Raw genomic sequence first — 18,289 nt, forward strand, 5'->3', positions numbered from 1 at the left:
AAGATATGGTACGCACATTTCTAGATCTTTTAAGCCTATGGAGTCTTCACCTATTGCGTTACAGTGTATTGTTTTAATAATTTTATTTAATATTGGCTCATCCAATTGTGTAAAATTTAGGTAAGACCTTGTGTTAAAATGCCTATTAGCTTTATAAAAAATAAGTTTTTCATTTGAAGTTGTAGTATTTAAACCTGAAAAATAGATCCTAAGAGCAGTTGCATTTAAAAACTTGTCTGGTAAGCCAGAATTCCTCTTACAGCCAAGGTTTAATTTCCTTGCAGCATTCCAAAATTCCCTTCCATGCTTTTGTGACATTGTGTTGAAATAGGTGATTTTTCCCTCACAACAGCATGCTTAGTGAAATTCCTTAATTGCCTATAGTACTGGAGGTGTGCTTCGGTTTTTTGTTTTAAATATCTACGATGAGCCTTATCGGTTTTTCTTTTACTTTTTTGGATAATAGCGGAGCATGTTTATTTATTTAAAATAATATATTCCTATTAAATATGTCAATCTTTGTATCTATATCTTGTGTTTAATATATATTATCCAATGGTAGCTGTTCTGCGTCTAAGTTAAACTGATCGCGATTTATATTATTATAATTTCTATACTGAATGTATTTAACAGTATCACGTCCCTTGGCAAAATCCAAAACAGTATATACCATATTATGGTCCGAAATGTCTGGCAAAATACTTACTGAACTTGATTTTTTTATGATTGATGATTGGTTTGTTATCATAACATCAATGAGGCTAAAACTGTTTGCAGCAAAATTTATTCGAGAAGGTTCTGTAATAACCTGTTTTAGGTTAAAAATTTCTAAGAGTCTTTCAAGTTTTTTTTTCGGTGAATGTTGTTTTAAAAAGTCAATGTTAATATCTCCAACAAAGATAACCTGATCATAAAACGGCAAGGATAAGCTACATATTTCCTCTAACCAATCAATAAAATAATCCGCATTAGATGAAGACAGACGATATACAGTTGTAAACAGAATTGATTTTTTATTTATATTAAGTTTAATGCTAGCACATTCAAAATCAGCTGAAATTACATTAAAATATATATTTTCATTTTTATATTTGTTTTTAATGTATATTCCTACGCCTCCACCCCTTCATAGTAGATCCCTCCTAATAACTTTGTATTCAGGAATTTCGAAGCTACTGCTATCATGCTCAGGAGTTAACCAGTTTCTGACAGTCCCAAAATGTCAAAGTCGTAATCAGACATAATTTGAAAATTCGTCAAATCCGGTGTTCATCGATCGAATATTAGAATGCGCAACAGTAAAATTCATACCTACCCTCTTATAATCTTGATTAATCAAATTATCTTGCTGATTAACCGCTCGTATTGCTGTATTAACCGCCATCACCCCATAAAAAATATCCTGACCCACGCACATCCACCCACCCCATTCGCCATGATACTAAAACTAACAAATATTTAATACAAAGTATCAACCATACATTCTCAAAACATTAATTTAATTGAGACAAAACGCATATCACAACAGCAGCACTCACTATGCTTTGACTAAACATTATTGCATAGGTGCACTTTGGCCTATTTAAATAATATTCACAAGATATAAGATTACATCCTTGAGATTTAAATACATCAAAAAGAAAATTAATAAATGAAATGATCACATTAGATCTTGTGCCTTAACTTAGAACCAGAAGTTATTTTTTGACTAAACTAAATTATAATTGTAATTTAAGATAAAAATAATTATAATTAATCAGTGTTATATAAATATACACATCATATGAATTGACAATTGTTACCCAGAAATCAAAATCTGTTCAATTAGATAAAGATTTTTTTTTTAAATACTTATCTTAAACAAAGGCGCTCTAAATAGTATTGAAACCTAATACCTAACTGTGATTAGAAAAACTGGATATGAAAGGCAAAAGTTTATAAGCTTTAATCATTGTATTATTATAATTTTAATAGAGTGAGAGAAAAAAAGATATACAATATAGACTTTGTCCTTTACATCTGTATAGACCCAATTACTCAAACACCGAAGATTCAGAATCTTATTTCTACAAACTAAATAACTAATAACCCAAAAAATAAATGATACACAGAGAAACTTGCGTAAGTTTTTTGAAAAGCATTTTCAAAGGAAAATAATATAATATGTTGTGTAAAGAGTTTCCTGATATGAACAACATGAACTGAATAAATAATATATTTTACCGAATATTATTTGTGAAAAGCAAAAAAAGAAAATACGTTATAGAAAAAAAAAATTAAAACAAAAATAAAAAAAAAGAAAAATATTCAAGTTGTTAACTTTCTTTGATCAATTCAACACATTTAGATTTTGAACCCAAGTTAAAAATAAAAACACTTACATTAGTAATTACTCGGGTCTTGACTGTTGTAGTTCACCCAATTTGTCTTTAGAATTTATTAGCACCTTTATGCACAACAAACACTTGCTCCCCTTTGGTCCAGCAGGAGTTTTTATATTGAACTTGAACTTTTTTTTAACAAACTATGTTGGGAAACCGTAAGCAGCTCGGATAACGTGATTTTTGTCCCCTTCAACGACCGTTTACTGTAGAAAATTTTATCGCGTAACCATATCTGGCAAAATAAGACCACAACTGGCCTAGGTTTTAAGGGTTGCTGTTGATCTTTACTGCCCGGCCGGTGACAAAAATTTATATCAAATTTGCATATCGGAATGTTTATTTTTGTAGAAATGAGATCAACAATACCGTCGTACAGATCGTCGTTTGAATTTTCACCTTACGAAGCTTCCGATTTACAAGGAGGGGTCGAGCAAATTGTACAGCAAGATATTGATAAAGTTCCAGGAACTACAAACAAAACTTGGTGGTTTTGCCCCATAAAACCAGAGACTTTAAGTCACTGAATATTAAACGTAGAAGGCGTAGAAATACATCTGCCATTATAGAAATACCAAGATTGTACTGCTTCCAACCAAAAATAGAGCAAACTAAACTAAGGGACCTATTAAACCTTTGTCAAGATGGCAGCATTCCATCAATCTATCACGAATTTTATAAAAATTCCACCCCTGAAGATAATGTTCAAGAAAACTGTAGTTCGGACAGTGAACTAGAAATCCCAGACTAATATAAAATTATAATTAAAATTGGTGGTGGTTTACCTATTTGTTTTGTAAAATTTCCAAAAATTGTTTGCTATTAAACTCCATTAAAAACTATTATTTTTTTATTTTTGTATTTGCTTGTAAAATGATAATTCACTTTCACTAAGCATAACTTAGGTGAGACTGAAGGTTGTAGCGGAGGGTACTTACGTACTTGCCGTATGTCCACCCTCTAACCTTTAACGTCGCAGGGTATCCGTCAACCCCTCTCACTATTTCTTTACAGTTATAGGAGAAAAAGTCGACAAAATGCCTCGGGCGCCACTCTAAGTAATTAAAGGAGCTTAGAGTCCCCTCTAGCCTCTCGGGTAAGCCTTTAGACAGTGGAGAAACCAGGTAAAGATTGAAAGTAGACTGTCCGGTTATAATAAGATCTTATTGCTCTTAATCTTTATTATTACAAATACTAATAAGTAACAGATTTGGTTGCTTAAAACTAAATGAACAAAAAAGTCCTTAAAATTTAACAATCCCCATTACCAATTTCTATGATTAAGCACAGGCAGTTATTTGGGAAAATGTACCGGAAAATTCAGCACTCTATTAATGACGCAAAATAGTATGATTTAAGGGACGGGGTTATGATGTTTTGTACAAGCGGTTACGGATGACATTCGGCAAGCAAAGCCTGAAACTCAACACCAATCAAGCGAAGCAATCCGAATCAATCGGTCAACATTTATCTCTGCTCTGTTGCTATACGAATAGTAATTATGACTTCACGGACTCGGTTATTACTCGTCTCTCACCATCTTGAGAAGCCAAGTAATAATTAATAAACGCGGCTACTGCCTGCCCCACAAAACACCAAGAAAGATAGTGTCCAAGCAGTAGTTTTCATCAATCAAACAATTAAACGGAACGGTACGGCCGCGGACAGAGCAGAAAATAAAAAGTCAACAATAAAAATTCTCAATTAAATACAAAATAAATCCGCAGTGAGTGTTCCTCTGGTTGCCAACAAGAATGTAACTTTTCGCGAACGGAATTAATGAAACGTTGGTTCAATCACCCGTTTACTACCTGCCCTACAAAACACGAAGAAAGATAGTGTCCAAACCACAGTTTTAAAATTAAATAAATCGGAACGGGACGGAACGATATCAATAGCAACGGATTCGATAAAGATCTTAAAGCCGGCTGCACACGGTGTGCGATAATATAAGATATATTATAGCTCAAATATTACAAAAATATCGCTTATGATTAGTAAGCACACACCGCCGCTCATTGACGCTATAATAAATATCTATATCCAGGCGATATATTATATCTCTGTACGAATATGCTTGCCGAGCGATATTTTCATAATATATCTGGTCATATCTGACCATCCCCTTGCGTCCCGTCGCCCGCAGAGGCCGCAATTCGCTGCTGCCGAGTGCCGACTAGTCTACACTTGTTATCCAAAGTTTGTTTATTTGTTTGGAGTTTAGAAAACTGTGCTTATAATGGAACAATTAATTGAAAGTGTGAGAAAATACCCATGTTTATGGAAAGTGGATACAGAAGACTATAAAAACAATGAAATTAAAGAAGCTGCTTGGAGAAAAGTTGTTGCCGAATGCGGTATAACTGATGGTAGGTGCCTATTTATTTAATATTATTTTAATTTAGGTAGAGTGCGGTAATTATTCACTTACTTACCTCATATTTCGTTTTTTAAAATATAGACTTTTTTTAAATACATAGTTCATGTACAAGGTAGATTTGGGTTTAGAGCCTCTTAAATTGATAAAAAGTGCAAATTTTAGGACCCTGTATTTTAAAAACATTTGAAGAAAATATGACGTGTGATACATTAAAGTTTTTGAAATTTTGCATAGAATCCAAAAATGTAATAATATATAGGATTAACACACATTCACACATACACGGCAAGTTAAATAAAAGCTTGTAAAATATACTTGGTAATATAAAACTTTTGTATTAAAACTTTTTTGTACACCCTGTAGATTCCGAGAAAAGACATAGGCCCATAATAAACGGGCCACCTTGTACAATGCTTTACCTTACATTATCAGTGAATATAAAGTAAACAGAGCAAACCTTTATAACCAAAATGAAGTTTACAAAAGTTCTTTAGAATTTGCTCTACTTTGAATGCCACGGAATTTGAACAATTACCTTTGTTGTAGATACAAACCATAATTTGCTTTTATATGTATCTTGTTTTCAGTGGTTAAACAAATACTTAAATTTACTTATTTTTTCTTTTTAATTATTATTCTTTGGATATACATATTATGTATTAAGTAGGTATAACAAATTAAAAAAGGACATTATAAGGACATTTTAGATATTAATTAATATCTACAATAGTCTATTTGAAACCCGTGTACTTTGCCAAGGAACTGCTCCTATGCCATTAAAATATTAACAGAATTCTTCCCTTACAAAAAAACTGTCATTGGAACACCGAAATCCACAATGGGCTAATGGCGTTAGTTGCCTATCATCGAGGGCTTCAATATCATCTCGCATGTCATAAAAATTATGTTTAATTAAATAATTGTGTAAAGCGCACGTCGCTTTAACAATTGTTTCAACGAGTTCAACACGACACTCAAATGGTCTTCTAAATATCCTAAATCGAGCCGCTAAAATCTCAAAGGCATTTTCCACTACCCTGCGTCCCTGCAGAGACGGTAGTTATATATTCTTTTAGAGTCCGATAAGTTCGATTGTGGATATGCACGCATGAAATTAGTCATCAGCGGAAACGCTTCATCGCCCACAAAAACATATGGTATTTCTACTCCCCCTGGATATAACGGCTCATCAGATGGTAAGTTTAATCCCCCAGTTCTTAATTTTCTTCCAAAGGTACCAGTGGCGAAGCGTGAACTTTTCTTTCGGGTAGACAAACAATAAAAATTGTTAATTAGAAAAAAATGTGTATTCAATATTATTCACTTTAATGAAATAGAGAATGAAAGCGCATGGAATATTAACTCAAAGAAAAATATGCAGTGATATAAAAAAGAAAAAAATAATTACTACTAGCATAAAAAGATATATAGATAAAAATAAATACTACTTACAAAAAAACACAACATAGGTATAACCATAACTTATAAATTCATAATATCCATTATTTTAAAATTAATTAAAGACAAATAAAAACACAACTAAAATACAATTGCCAATATCAAACAGTCGTTCATAAATAACCCCTAAAATATCCACTAAAAGAATCTTTTCTATACACCCAAAAATAAAAATACTAATTATTAAATTACAATAGCACGCGCCCGCACCAAATGCCAAATGCAGATTCATCAAAAAACAAAACTGAAGATGTATTGCGGCCGATCAGATCAAGCGTGTCCATAAACAATAACCCTCAAGAGCATAATAAAATAGCTGGTCGACTTCGATAGACAAAAGCTCAAATGTCTTTCCCGCGAGTAAATTTTGCATACGTAATAGGCTGAATACTGATGCGGCTGGACCTCTGTCACCTACTTGATGCGTATATGGTTCGATTAGATGCTCCAAATTTCGGAAGACAAATATCAATGTGTCTTCCTGGGGCTCGTATACATTAATTGGGTGTCAGCCCTGCATTTTTATTTTAATTAGTGCATCAGGTGGGGCGCGCCTTAGATATTATACATAGATAGATATTATAGCCGTTTAGATACTATATAATAATAGTAAGGAGAGCGACTACATTCTGTGTTATTTTTTTTTAAATTTGAATTCAACAATTACATGAAATAATTACCTAATAAATTAATGAGAAATAACTGGATAATTTTGGGTAGACAGTGTCTACCTTGTCTACTCGTACGCTTCGCCACTGAAAGGTACTATCGTTTAAGATTCCATTGTCGCTAAATCTCGCCATAGATCCTACGTCTATATAAATAAATTTTCTGTTGGAATCCACAACTGCTAACAAAACAATGGAAAATGTTTTTTTGTAATTAAAAAAACTTGAGCCCGAGTTAGGCGGCGCTTTTATGGTTACATGTTTGCCGTCAATTGCACCGACGCAATGATCAAACTGACAATTATCCTTAAAACCTTTTGCGACTTCTTTCCAGTCATTAGTGTTTGGCTCTTCGAGTACCTGGGATTGCAGGCGCTCCCACAATGTTTGACATACTTCTACAATCTTCGACACCGTTCTTTCCCCCATCCTGTAACTATAAGCAATTGATCTAAACGTGTCTCCAGCAGCTAGAAATCTGAAAAAAATTTTTGTTTCAGTGAAAGAAGCAAAGCTCATGTGGAAGAAACTGCGAGATGGCCATAGGCAAGCACTAAATAAACGAAAAACAACGACAGGGCAAGCTGCAAATAGTGACACCAGGCCCTGGAAATATGAAAATCAAATGAATTTTCTACTTTCGCATCTCACGAATCGTCAAAGAAGTACCAACGCTGTTGTAACCAACGTCATTGTAACCAACGATGCGGTAACCAACGTCACTGAGACACAAGATGCCACTGAAACTGCTGAAAATATTAAAGGAAACTCTGAATTACAGGCATCACAACAGAATACAACAAATCAGCCATCACAGCAAACCCATAAGACACCGCGAGCTAACAGAAAAACCGACAAAATTACTGCCTATCTTGAGCAAGAGCAAAAACGACGGGAACTCAGATCCATTGACAGAGACTTGTTTAGAGGAGAATTACTTGAAAATAATTTGAAACCAAAGGAAGATACAGCCCTAAAAAAGTTTTTTGATAGCATGTATGACGAAACTAACAAGCTTTCCGACTATTTGCAAGTAAAGGTTCAGCGGCAGATATTTAATAGTGTTATGGAGGCCCGTGAAGAACAACGTCACAATAAACGTCCATGTCAAGATCAAGTCTTTTCAAATGAGCAACAATATACATGACATCTTGTGCCTCTTCCATGTTCTTCACTTACGACAGACTCTTCTGTTTCATATTCTGACGTGCACTCCCCAAATACTTTACCATCGACTCTATCGCTTCCTTCCTCATCAAACGCCCAATGGCCCCAAAACAACGTTACCTCTCCAGACCCACATGAACATGAAAATGACGACCTACGAAGTTACTTAAGTAATGATGCAACATATCGCGATATGTAGTTCTTATTTTTTGTTCTACTACTCGTATGTTATATGAATAAAGTAATTCCTTATAAAGTGTTTGTATTCATAATGTCAGTTCTATGACTTACCTTAAAGTAACTGCTAATCGCTCTAATGAACTAATACTTTCTCTAATATTTGTGTTTGTCTTCTTAATGTCATCTTTTATTAACTCATGAAGTTGGAAAAACTTATTTCTGTCCATTCGAAAATAATTTGTAAATTTTTCATCATCCAAATCATTAAATAGCGAAAATTCACCGCGTGATTTTCTAAATTTGATATGATTACTTATCCAGTATTTTCTTTTTTGTTTGGTGTTTATTATTGCTACAATGTCGTCATAAATAGTATCACATTCTTCATCTGACGAACTATCTATTGTATCTAGCAATAATACGTCACTTAAACCGATCATTTTTTAAACAACTGGCAAAATAATAAAAGGTAAGGTAGGTATATTATATTATCGTACCCCGTTTGCTGCCATCATAATATAATATATAGTATATTGGCTTGCAAACATTTAATATATATTATATTATCGCACACCGTGTGCAGCCGGCTTAATACGCGAGCTTGGAAGCGGCCGGTCAACTGTCAAAAGGTGGCTCTTACCTAAGCCATATTTTAGCGAGTAAGCGGTTTTAAGCGGCTTTAAGACATCTCATTCGAGCGATCAAGTCATGACGTCAGCGTATAAGGCGCTTTAAGCGTTTGTTAGCGGTCTCCCGAGACCGCTAATAAACGCGATATGTCAAAGTAAAAGGGAAGCTATACAAACAATACTAAACAATAAATATTTATATCAATTTTTTAATATTTTTTTTAGAGTAGAAGCATTATATTTCTTAGTATTAGTTTTATTTATTTTATATTAATGTCTCATATATTAACAGTTAAGACATCCAAACCAAATAAAAATGCAGAAAATAATAAATAATCAAAAGAGCGAATAGAGTTGCAAAAAATACAGTGGAGAACGTAAAGGTGAGGTTGCGGGTATTTTTTTTAAGTTGATTTTTGATTAGTTTGGGTTTATTTCTGTGTGAAAAAAAATATGAGTGAGGTTATGTTTAAGACAGTAACTTTTTTGTTTATTGTATTTCCTCTTGATCTGATCCTTAAAATGTATGAGATCGGATTTAGTTAGTTTAGTATTTAGACTCAAAACGTTTTGAAAACTTAGGCAAATGGGTGTTTTCATGGTTTAGGTCAGCCTCTATTATAGGTATACTATCTTAGGTCAGTCTCTATCTAGATAAATTAAATTTAAATCTTATTTTATACTGTTGTCCATTTTTAATTCCTCATATTAGACATCTTGTAAACTTTTGCTTGATATCAGGTACATTTCCTGATTCATAGCAGCAGGCCAAACTCAGTCCATTGTGCAAATGACACAACCCTAAGGAATTTAGCGACCTTCAATCAATCTCAATCCTTCTTTGCATATCCAAGATTTTAGAAAAAGTAATGGAGACTCAGATTGGCACTTTTGTAAATTCTAACAATATTTTACCCGTTAAACAATTGGGTTTCAGACAGGGGCATAGTTGTGAGACAACTCTTGCTAAGGTCACGGAATCAATATTTGAATCATTAGATTTGAAAAATGCATCTGTTCTTATTATGCTAGAGTATTCTAAAGCATTTGACACTTTAAACCATGCACTGTTGTTGGCAGTACTGCAGTATATTGGGCTGTCTGACATGGCATTAAGGGTAATTAAATCATATTTAACAGATATGTTTCAAAGAGTTTGCATCGCTGACTCTGTCTCAAGTAGTGCAAAAATAACAGCTGGTGTTCAATGCTCAAGGAAGCATTCTGGACCCTCTCTAATATTCTATTTACACTTGTAACATCTACAAATGTCTTCAATACTGTGATCACCATATGTATGCTGATGATACCCAATTAATTTACAGCTTCAGTGGTCCTGGTACTGAGGAAGCCAATTTAAAAATAAATAGTGATCTTCAGTATTTATACGAAAAATCGACAAATATGCAGCTTAAACTTAATCCAGCCAAATCCGTAGCAATTATGTTTGCCAGTGACATTCACCGAACGAATATAGTTAATGATCTACACTTAAAAATAGGAAATGAAAAGATAGAGATATACAGATTATATATAGATCATAAATTACGATTTAAAGAACACATCACTACAAAACTTAAAATAGCCTATTCAACCCTAAAAATGCTTTATCCACACAGACATTATTTAAATCAAACAACAAAAAAAACATTATGCGAATCATTAGTCTTATCTCACTTTAACTTTTGTGACTCAATTTATGGCCCATGCCTGGATAATGAAAACAAACCGTCGAATTGAAGTTGTTCAAAACTCCTGCTTAAGATTTATTTTTGGTATACAAAGACGCAACAGCATTACTTCTAAGTTTAAAGATGTAAAATGGTTAAGTGTACGTGTCGCTCGTAGAGAGCTACATTCAGTTTCTTTTTATTATAAAATTTTAAAAAATCGCACCCCTCACTACCTCTTTAATAAAATTAAACTAAGAACTTCAGCACATCATGTAAACCTAAGACAAAGATATCTTGTTGACATTCCAAGACATCATAAGGAAATTTTTTAATCATATTTTTCCTATAATGCTTCCAAGCTGATAAATAAGTATAAAATTAGTGATTTCATATTGTCTCATCTCTTTTCTCTTCTTTACGCCTTCTTTTCTTTCGATCTCTCTTTCTCCTTCTTTATTTTGTAAATATATTATTATATATATAATTATAAAAAAGTAAATAAATAAATAAACAGTTTACTTCGTAGCCTTAGCTTTAGCCCCTACGTAATTGTTAGGATGCTGAAAATTAGGCCATTAATCCCGCACAATTATATTATTATTATTTCTTTTACAGCAAAGTAATTATTGAATTGTTAATTGTAATTGGAATTAATAAACGTTATTATTATTATATATTTTTTCGTAACATTTACTGGATAGATTTCAGTGAAAAATCACTTAAAAAGTTTAAGATGGCGGTTACGCCCCCTGGCGACCATCTTGGAAATCTGAACATATTTTCCACGGTATTCTTTTGGCCACTTTAGTCATAAAGTTTTTTACCGCAAGTCTCTACGATGAATAGTTTCCAAAATACAGCACTTTGCATTCTTATTTGGCCACCCTGTACTTTGAAAATTATTGCACTAAAATATTTACAATGTCAAAAATAGTAATTTCCAAAACTTGACCCTCAAAATTGCCCTCAATGTGAAATTCAATAGGTCCAAAAGGTGACCCCTAAACCATTTCTTTGCAAGTTGAAAATTTTCGGAGAAATCAGGGTTATGCTGTACATTACCTGATGACGTACCTTCTCACTACTATCAACACGTTCAGGTTTTGTTTCATCTTTGTTACTCGACGTGCTAACATTATTTTCCTTGCTGGACTCTAAACTTCCAAATAAGCCAACTTCTTTAGAGCTCTGATCATCTTCAAAGTCATCAAATAATCCTCCCTTGGAAGATGTCGTGCTAAAATCGTCGAATAAACCACCCTTTAATGGTTTAAATGAAAATATATCTTCTTCCTCTTCTTTTAGAAAATCATCGTTATCATCAAAGAGACTAATATTCCTTCTGGCGCTTTTCTTGCTGGTCGTTGCATCTTCTTTTGTACGTTCCACCGCTTCCTTTGGTTTGACAGTCTCTTGACCATCATTTAAATTATCAAATAGACTTGTAACTTTCTCTGTTCGAGTAATTGATGTTTTAGGTACAAACGTCTCCTCCTCAGAGGATCCATCAAACAAACTCTCTTTCTTAACAGGCTTTAAAGAGGATTCTTGTTTAGGTTGTACTGTGAAACCTTTGTCAGCAAATATATCGACATTAGGCCCCAAAATTGAGACGCCTCCGGTGGGTTTCTGAAATAAGAAATAAAGCAATTTAAAAATTCTAAACAAGGAAATGTTTTTACTTTTTTATGAGTTCTAGGGTTGGGTTCTGGTGCGATTTCCGGCGGTTGATCGTCAATAAATGGTAAATCTGTACTTCTTGGTTGTACCAAATATGGGTTGCTAGGCGCAGTGTTCAACATTTTTTGCCTCTTTTGCGCAACTGAAATCATATCGTCATCACTATCTGAACTGTCGAAAAGAGCCCGTGGTTTCTGAAAAGGAAAATAAAACATTATTATTGCAAAAGAAATTACTTCCTAGTATAGATAATAAATAGCGAGAAGGTTCGTTTATCTTCTAATATTATATAGGGGAAACCAGTAACCAGTAACCCAGCCTCAGTTCATGTCCCTTTTTAATATCACAACCTCCTACCAACCACAGTACACAGAGGAAAATAGTAGGGACACGCAAACCTAACTGTCAAAAAACAATTGTTCCAATTCACAGCCGCAGGATGGCGCTGTTATGGCTAAAATATTACAAAATTCTGTATTGCATTAGTTACGTAATGGCGCTACAAGATGTCATAACATGCAGCTAAATCTTATTTTAGGGATTCCCAGTCGCGATTTTAATATTTTGATATTCCGATTTTCTGATAGTTTTATTGCGGTTGTGTTAATTAGTTTGTTTTGTATATTTATTTCTATGGCGAGCAATAATTTCAATATAATTCTGAGTGAGAGCAAGCAATTACATAAAATTTACAAAAATGTAGAAATACGATAAACTACTGGAAATTTAGGTGAAACAATTAAAATGAATGGGTAACATATCTATTCTTTAAAAAGATAATTATAAAATTATTAAAAAAGTAAAAAGTAAATAGTATAGTATAAAGTAAATATTTAGTCTTTAAAAGCCAGTTTTATAAAATTGAAAGGATCTATGGGACAGGGATCTAAATGAAATAAACCTTTTATCAAGTGTTACCTAAAAAATAAGGTTTTGTTTTATTCAAATAGTCAAGTAATATTATCTGATTAAGGTAATGTGCCTATACCTACTAATACTATGTGGTAATAATGCCGTGGTCAATGAAATAATATTATTTTACTTTGTGTCTTTACTGTATCTAAGATCATTATGAATTTTATCAAAATTACATTTTTTATTAAGGGATGCAATGATTTGTAAAACTGAGTGTGTTATAATAACTTGACTTCATATTTGGATTCTCCTGTCAATACTATTCTGAATCACCAAGTTCAATATCTAGCCAATTTTTGAGGGAAAATTTTACTCATTGTAAGATGTTAAATTTCTGACCAAGAGACAGAATTTTATTCATATTTTATGGACATGCACTGTCAATTCTATTTCGAAACAATTTCAACATCCATATAAAAAACTATGTCCATTTTATCTAGAATAGTCTTTTTTTTATTTTAATATTGATTTAATTTTAAATGTTTGTGTTTCTGTTTCGGCGTCTTGAGTTTAAAACTGTAAAATTCAGTCTGCGATTTTTTAAAAGATGTAATTTAGCGGAGTAAAAAAGACAATAAAAGTAGCTCCCTTCTTAAAAAAAATAAAATCGGCTTAGAACCAGATGAAACCTTTACCAAATCATTAATTGGGTTATTGTACATACGAAATGGGCATTTACGACTTTTTTTAGTGGTACCGAGTTTTATAAAATGGAGAATAATGCAAAAAGGCAGGTATTTAAAAAAAGTGCTTTTTAACCATAACCTTTTAATATCTCTGGAACTTTTTAACATATTCAAAAGATCTTTTTTTTGTTTTAATGAGAATACATAAGCGCTGAAAACTGCGATAAAATAAATCCAAAAAACGTTTCTTTTTATTAATATAACATTTAAAAATCATTAAAATTATATTTTCTGCAATGAATTTTTGAGCAAGCGAGAAACTTTTTTATTTGAAAACATTTTTCCATACAATCTGCGAATAAAAGGTAGACAAAACTGTTACGAAGTTTTTAAAAGTAACTGCAATCGGATATATTAGCTAGATTGCGAGAAATCCACCTGCAAAGTTGTGCCAGATTAGCGAGTCAAACAACAGTCGCCGACGTTCGCGGGAGACGCGTGACTAATCATATCAGAGACAATCAAATTTGTTTTTCTCTGGTTGTCTCTTTAAAACTTTTTTCTCTTTAAAACTTCTTTAATTTTTTTTTTGTCTCAAATCTTTAAATTCTCTGATCATATTATAACCACTAAAGCTGTGTCATATAACGCTCTTGATTTTTGTGCGTTAAAACACGTTTTTATTGCGTTGGGGTGTGTTTATGTTTTATGAGAATTTTGTTGGTGTGTTTGTTTCTGTTTCATATGAACAATAGCAACAATGAAGTGCCTCTTATGTGAACAATTATTGAACAATGATGATTGTATTGTAAAAAAACCAACACAAAAAGGTCTACGTATGATAATAAACTTTGCTCGGAAAAGAAATGACCCTATTAGCCGTAATATTTTGGAGAAAAAGGAGCAAATGTTAAACGGCACTTTGACAGTTGTGTACCACGTATCTTGCAGAAAAACATTTACAAGTGAACAAAATTGTAAACAATTTGACCAAACCGTGTTTAATATGTGGCAAATCAGGCACTAATAATAAAGAAAAATTAACATCCGTACAAACAGGTTAGTATAAAATTTTAATTATAACAACGAAAAGTTTTTTATATTAAAAAGTTGAGAAAAATATACATAAAAGTAATTTTTTAAATTAACTCTTAGTGGGTGCAAAAGGTTAAAATTGGAAAAAGTTATAAATATTTTCCGCCGTATGCAACATCTTTTAACTAATAGCAGTGACAAGTTTGGTTTTTATTACATTGATTAAATGAATTTAAATTAACTTTTAACTGAAAGTGGTGGGCGATGTAATACGACCACTAAAGTTTTCTGTAACTCTATCCATGTGTATCAATTAATTATCACATGGGATGTGACAAGTTTGACCATTTAGAGTTAGCTAGTGCAGTTTTTAAAATACTTAATACATTTATTAAAATCCCCCTATTAGATGAGTTTTAGTAAATTACACGTGTAACTTTTTATTCTAGGAACAGGAAAAGGTACGCACGAAAAAATTATTAATGCAGCACAAAAACGGGAAGATATTTCTATGATTTCAAAGCTATGTGGATATGAGGATTTATTTGCTTATGATGCCAAATATCATAAACGATGCTATAGTCACTATATATCTAAAAAGAATATTCAGGCATTTAGAAACAAACAATTAAAATTAGGAAATAAAACTCTGTTATCACCAAAAAAAAAATCCCCAACGAAATATGATAATTCCGCGGATAAGTCAGATTCAACGAGTGAATCTCAATTAAATTATTTAGATCATGAGCCATATTTTCAAGAAAATGAAGTTCATATCTTACACAGAGCGGCTAGAATATTAAAGAATCAAATGCGCGAATTTCAATCCAAGCGGAAAGAATTTCCCATTCCTAAGGACATAAATGAGAGAATTTTTCAAGAACAACTTCCTAAAACGTTGCTTCAATTTATTTCTTATTTTAGGTGCATATATCAACTAAAAATTTGGTATAACAGTCACATACCATATATGAATTTTGAAGACCCAAGAAAATATGGATATAGAGTCTAATATATGGACTCCAATATTTGCGACACAGGATCCCGTCCCAAAGGAACTACGGAAAATGTTAGTTCTTCGATGTTCCGATGGAAACTGCAACACTAAAAAGTGTATATGTGTATCCCAGGGCTTGAAGTGTTATAACGACTGTAACTGTATCTTAAGTTATTATTATTCACCAACTTCATTTATAAATTACTCGTAGATGGTTAATAAATGGCGGCAGTTGGAAGTACGTTCGGTCGGCAACGGTATAGAGCGCGGCAATTTCCACCTACGCGTTATTTTAAAAATTCATATTTCAAAAACTATTTCGGATAGAAACCTGTGGCTTTTTTTAAAAACTTTCTTATGGTTTTTTCAACATTTCATTCGTAGCATGTATGGCAAAATTCATCATAATAAAAAAGTTTATAGCTTGCTGAAAAATTCAATACCAACAATATAAATTTTATAATTTTCATGTTTTTTATTAACAAGAATAGAAGTTTTCTGCAATTATTTTACTGCAGTTGTTAGCGCTTATATATGCCCTTTAAGCAAAAAAAAAGGGAAAATTTAGCTATATGAATTAGTTTCGGAGATATTGGCAGTTTAATGTATAATGGTAACATTTTTAAATTAAACCATTTTTTTTTAAATTCTGATTTTAAAAAACTCGGTACCATTAAAAAAAGTCGTAATTACCCATTTCGTATGTGCAATAACCAAACTAATGATTTGGTAAAGGTTTCATCTGGTTCTAAGCCGGAAAAAAAAATTTGAAACATTTTAACCCGTTATTTACTCCGCTAATTATGTTGCAAGGTTATCCCTGTTCGGCAAGGCTTTTACATGCATCCAGTCTGCTTTCGAGTACTATAAAAAACACTAGAAAGAAATCGTCTAAACAGATTATAACATTTATTCTTAAAAGGATTATAATCTTACTATAATATATACAGGGTGTCATTGAAATGGTGTAAAAAAATTCGGGGGGTGATAGTACTCCTAAAAATTTTAAAAAAAGTTCCTATAACTATAGGGCGGAAAATGCATATTAAGGGAGTTAGGGGCACTGAAAGGGTAAATTTAAAAAACGGTTTTTTGAAATTGTAGGCTTAAAAAACGAGATAAAATTTCGAAAAAAAATCCTCTGCCATAAATTTTGACCCAAAATCAAATGGTGATACTGAAAAATAATTTGGAAAATCGGAAAGGGTAGTTTTTGCAAGGGTAGGGGGTTAATTCGTGAATAACTTTTTTTAGGTTATATTTTTCGCAACGTGGGTTCATTTTTTAAAAACTACATACTTTTTCCTACAAAAAAGGTACTCTTGTTGCACATCGCCCAGAACGATGGTTTTCGAGAAAATTGAAGGCAAAAAGTTTGCTCTGATGGGTTGCTAACTGGTTAAACAACATAAACCTATGAAAGTTATGGAGTTTCAAAAGTAAACACGTAGTTATTAAATAATTAATTGAAAAATCTAAATTTTATGATTTTTAAAACATCTTATTGCTTTAAAAAACGAAATAAACCAATTACCAAAATTCCTTATTAAAATAATGCATTTCTTAATTCATTCATAGTAAATGTTCAAAGTGACCACCATTCATTTCAATGCAGACATCTGCTCTTCTTCTCCATGATCTGCGTACCCTGTGGAATATCCCTGGGGTTGTACGAATTTGATTGGAACAGTCGATATTGCGTTGACGTAGTTGGTACGTTGGTACGTAATAAGGAATTTTGGTAATTGGTTTATTTCGTTTTTTTAAAGCAATACGATGTTTTAAAAATCATGAAATTTAGATTTTTCAATTAATTATTTAATAACTACTTGTTTACTTTTGAAACCCCATAACTTTCATAAGTTTATATTGTTTAACCAGTTAGCAGCCCATCAGAGCAAACTTTTTGCCTTCAATTTTCTCGAAAACCATCGTTCTGGGCGATGTGCAACAAGAGTACCTTTTTTGTAGGAAAAAGTATGTAGTTTTTAAAAAATGAACCCACGTTGCGAAGAAAATAACCTAAAAAAAGTTATTCACGAATTAACCCCCTACCCTTGCAAAAACTACCCTTTCCGATTTTCCAAATTATTTTTCAGTATCACCATTTGATTTTGGGTCAAAATTTATAGTAGAGGATTTTTTTTCGAAATTTTATCTCGTTTTTTAAGCCTACAATTTCAAAAAACCGTTTTTTAAATTTACCCTTTCAGTGCCCCTAACTCCCTTAATATGCATTTTCCACCCTATAGTTATAGGAACTTTTTTTAAAATTTTTAGGAGTACTATCACCCCCCGAATTTTTTTACACCATTTCAATGACACCCTGTATAGTATTATATATATTACTCTATACAGGGTGTCCCGGTTCATGTGGGAAATCTCTCGGATCCAGGTAGAACATCGAAAAATAATACCGAAAGTTCCTATAAAAAAAATTCCTACAGGCCTTCTTTACGAAGATACAGCCTCCTAAAGGACGCTGCTGGAAATTGGTTGT

General features: G+C 32.5%; 2 protein-coding genes across 16 annotated transcripts in view; one reads left to right on the plus strand and one right to left on the minus strand.

Annotated features, from left to right (window-relative positions):
- Positions 1-18,289, plus strand: part of LOC126747529 (heat shock protein 70 A1-like) — a 402,096-nt gene that overhangs the window by 274,727 nt on the left and 109,080 nt on the right. The gene's annotated exons all lie outside the window — the stretch shown is intronic.
- LOC126747527 (WASH complex subunit 2) overlaps positions 1-18,289 on the minus strand; it is a 271,361-nt gene that overhangs the window by 88,486 nt on the left and 164,586 nt on the right. For 3 of the 4 annotated variants that reach the window (XM_050456216.1, XM_050456218.1, XM_050456215.1), the window contains 2 exons: positions 12,219-12,410; positions 11,599-12,165 (listed from right to left, as the gene is read on the minus strand). In XM_050456216.1, coding sequence (XP_050312173.1) covers positions 11,599-12,165; positions 12,219-12,410 — 759 coding nt within the window. The remainder of the gene's footprint in view (positions 1-11,598; positions 12,166-12,218; positions 12,411-18,289) is intronic. The other variant, XM_050456217.1, reaches the window with a different exon arrangement.

Source organism: Anthonomus grandis, chromosome 19 (assembly GCF_022605725.1).
Source record: "Anthonomus grandis grandis chromosome 19, icAntGran1.3, whole genome shotgun sequence".
Classification (NCBI taxonomy): Eukaryota; Metazoa; Arthropoda; class Insecta; order Coleoptera; family Curculionidae; genus Anthonomus; species Anthonomus grandis.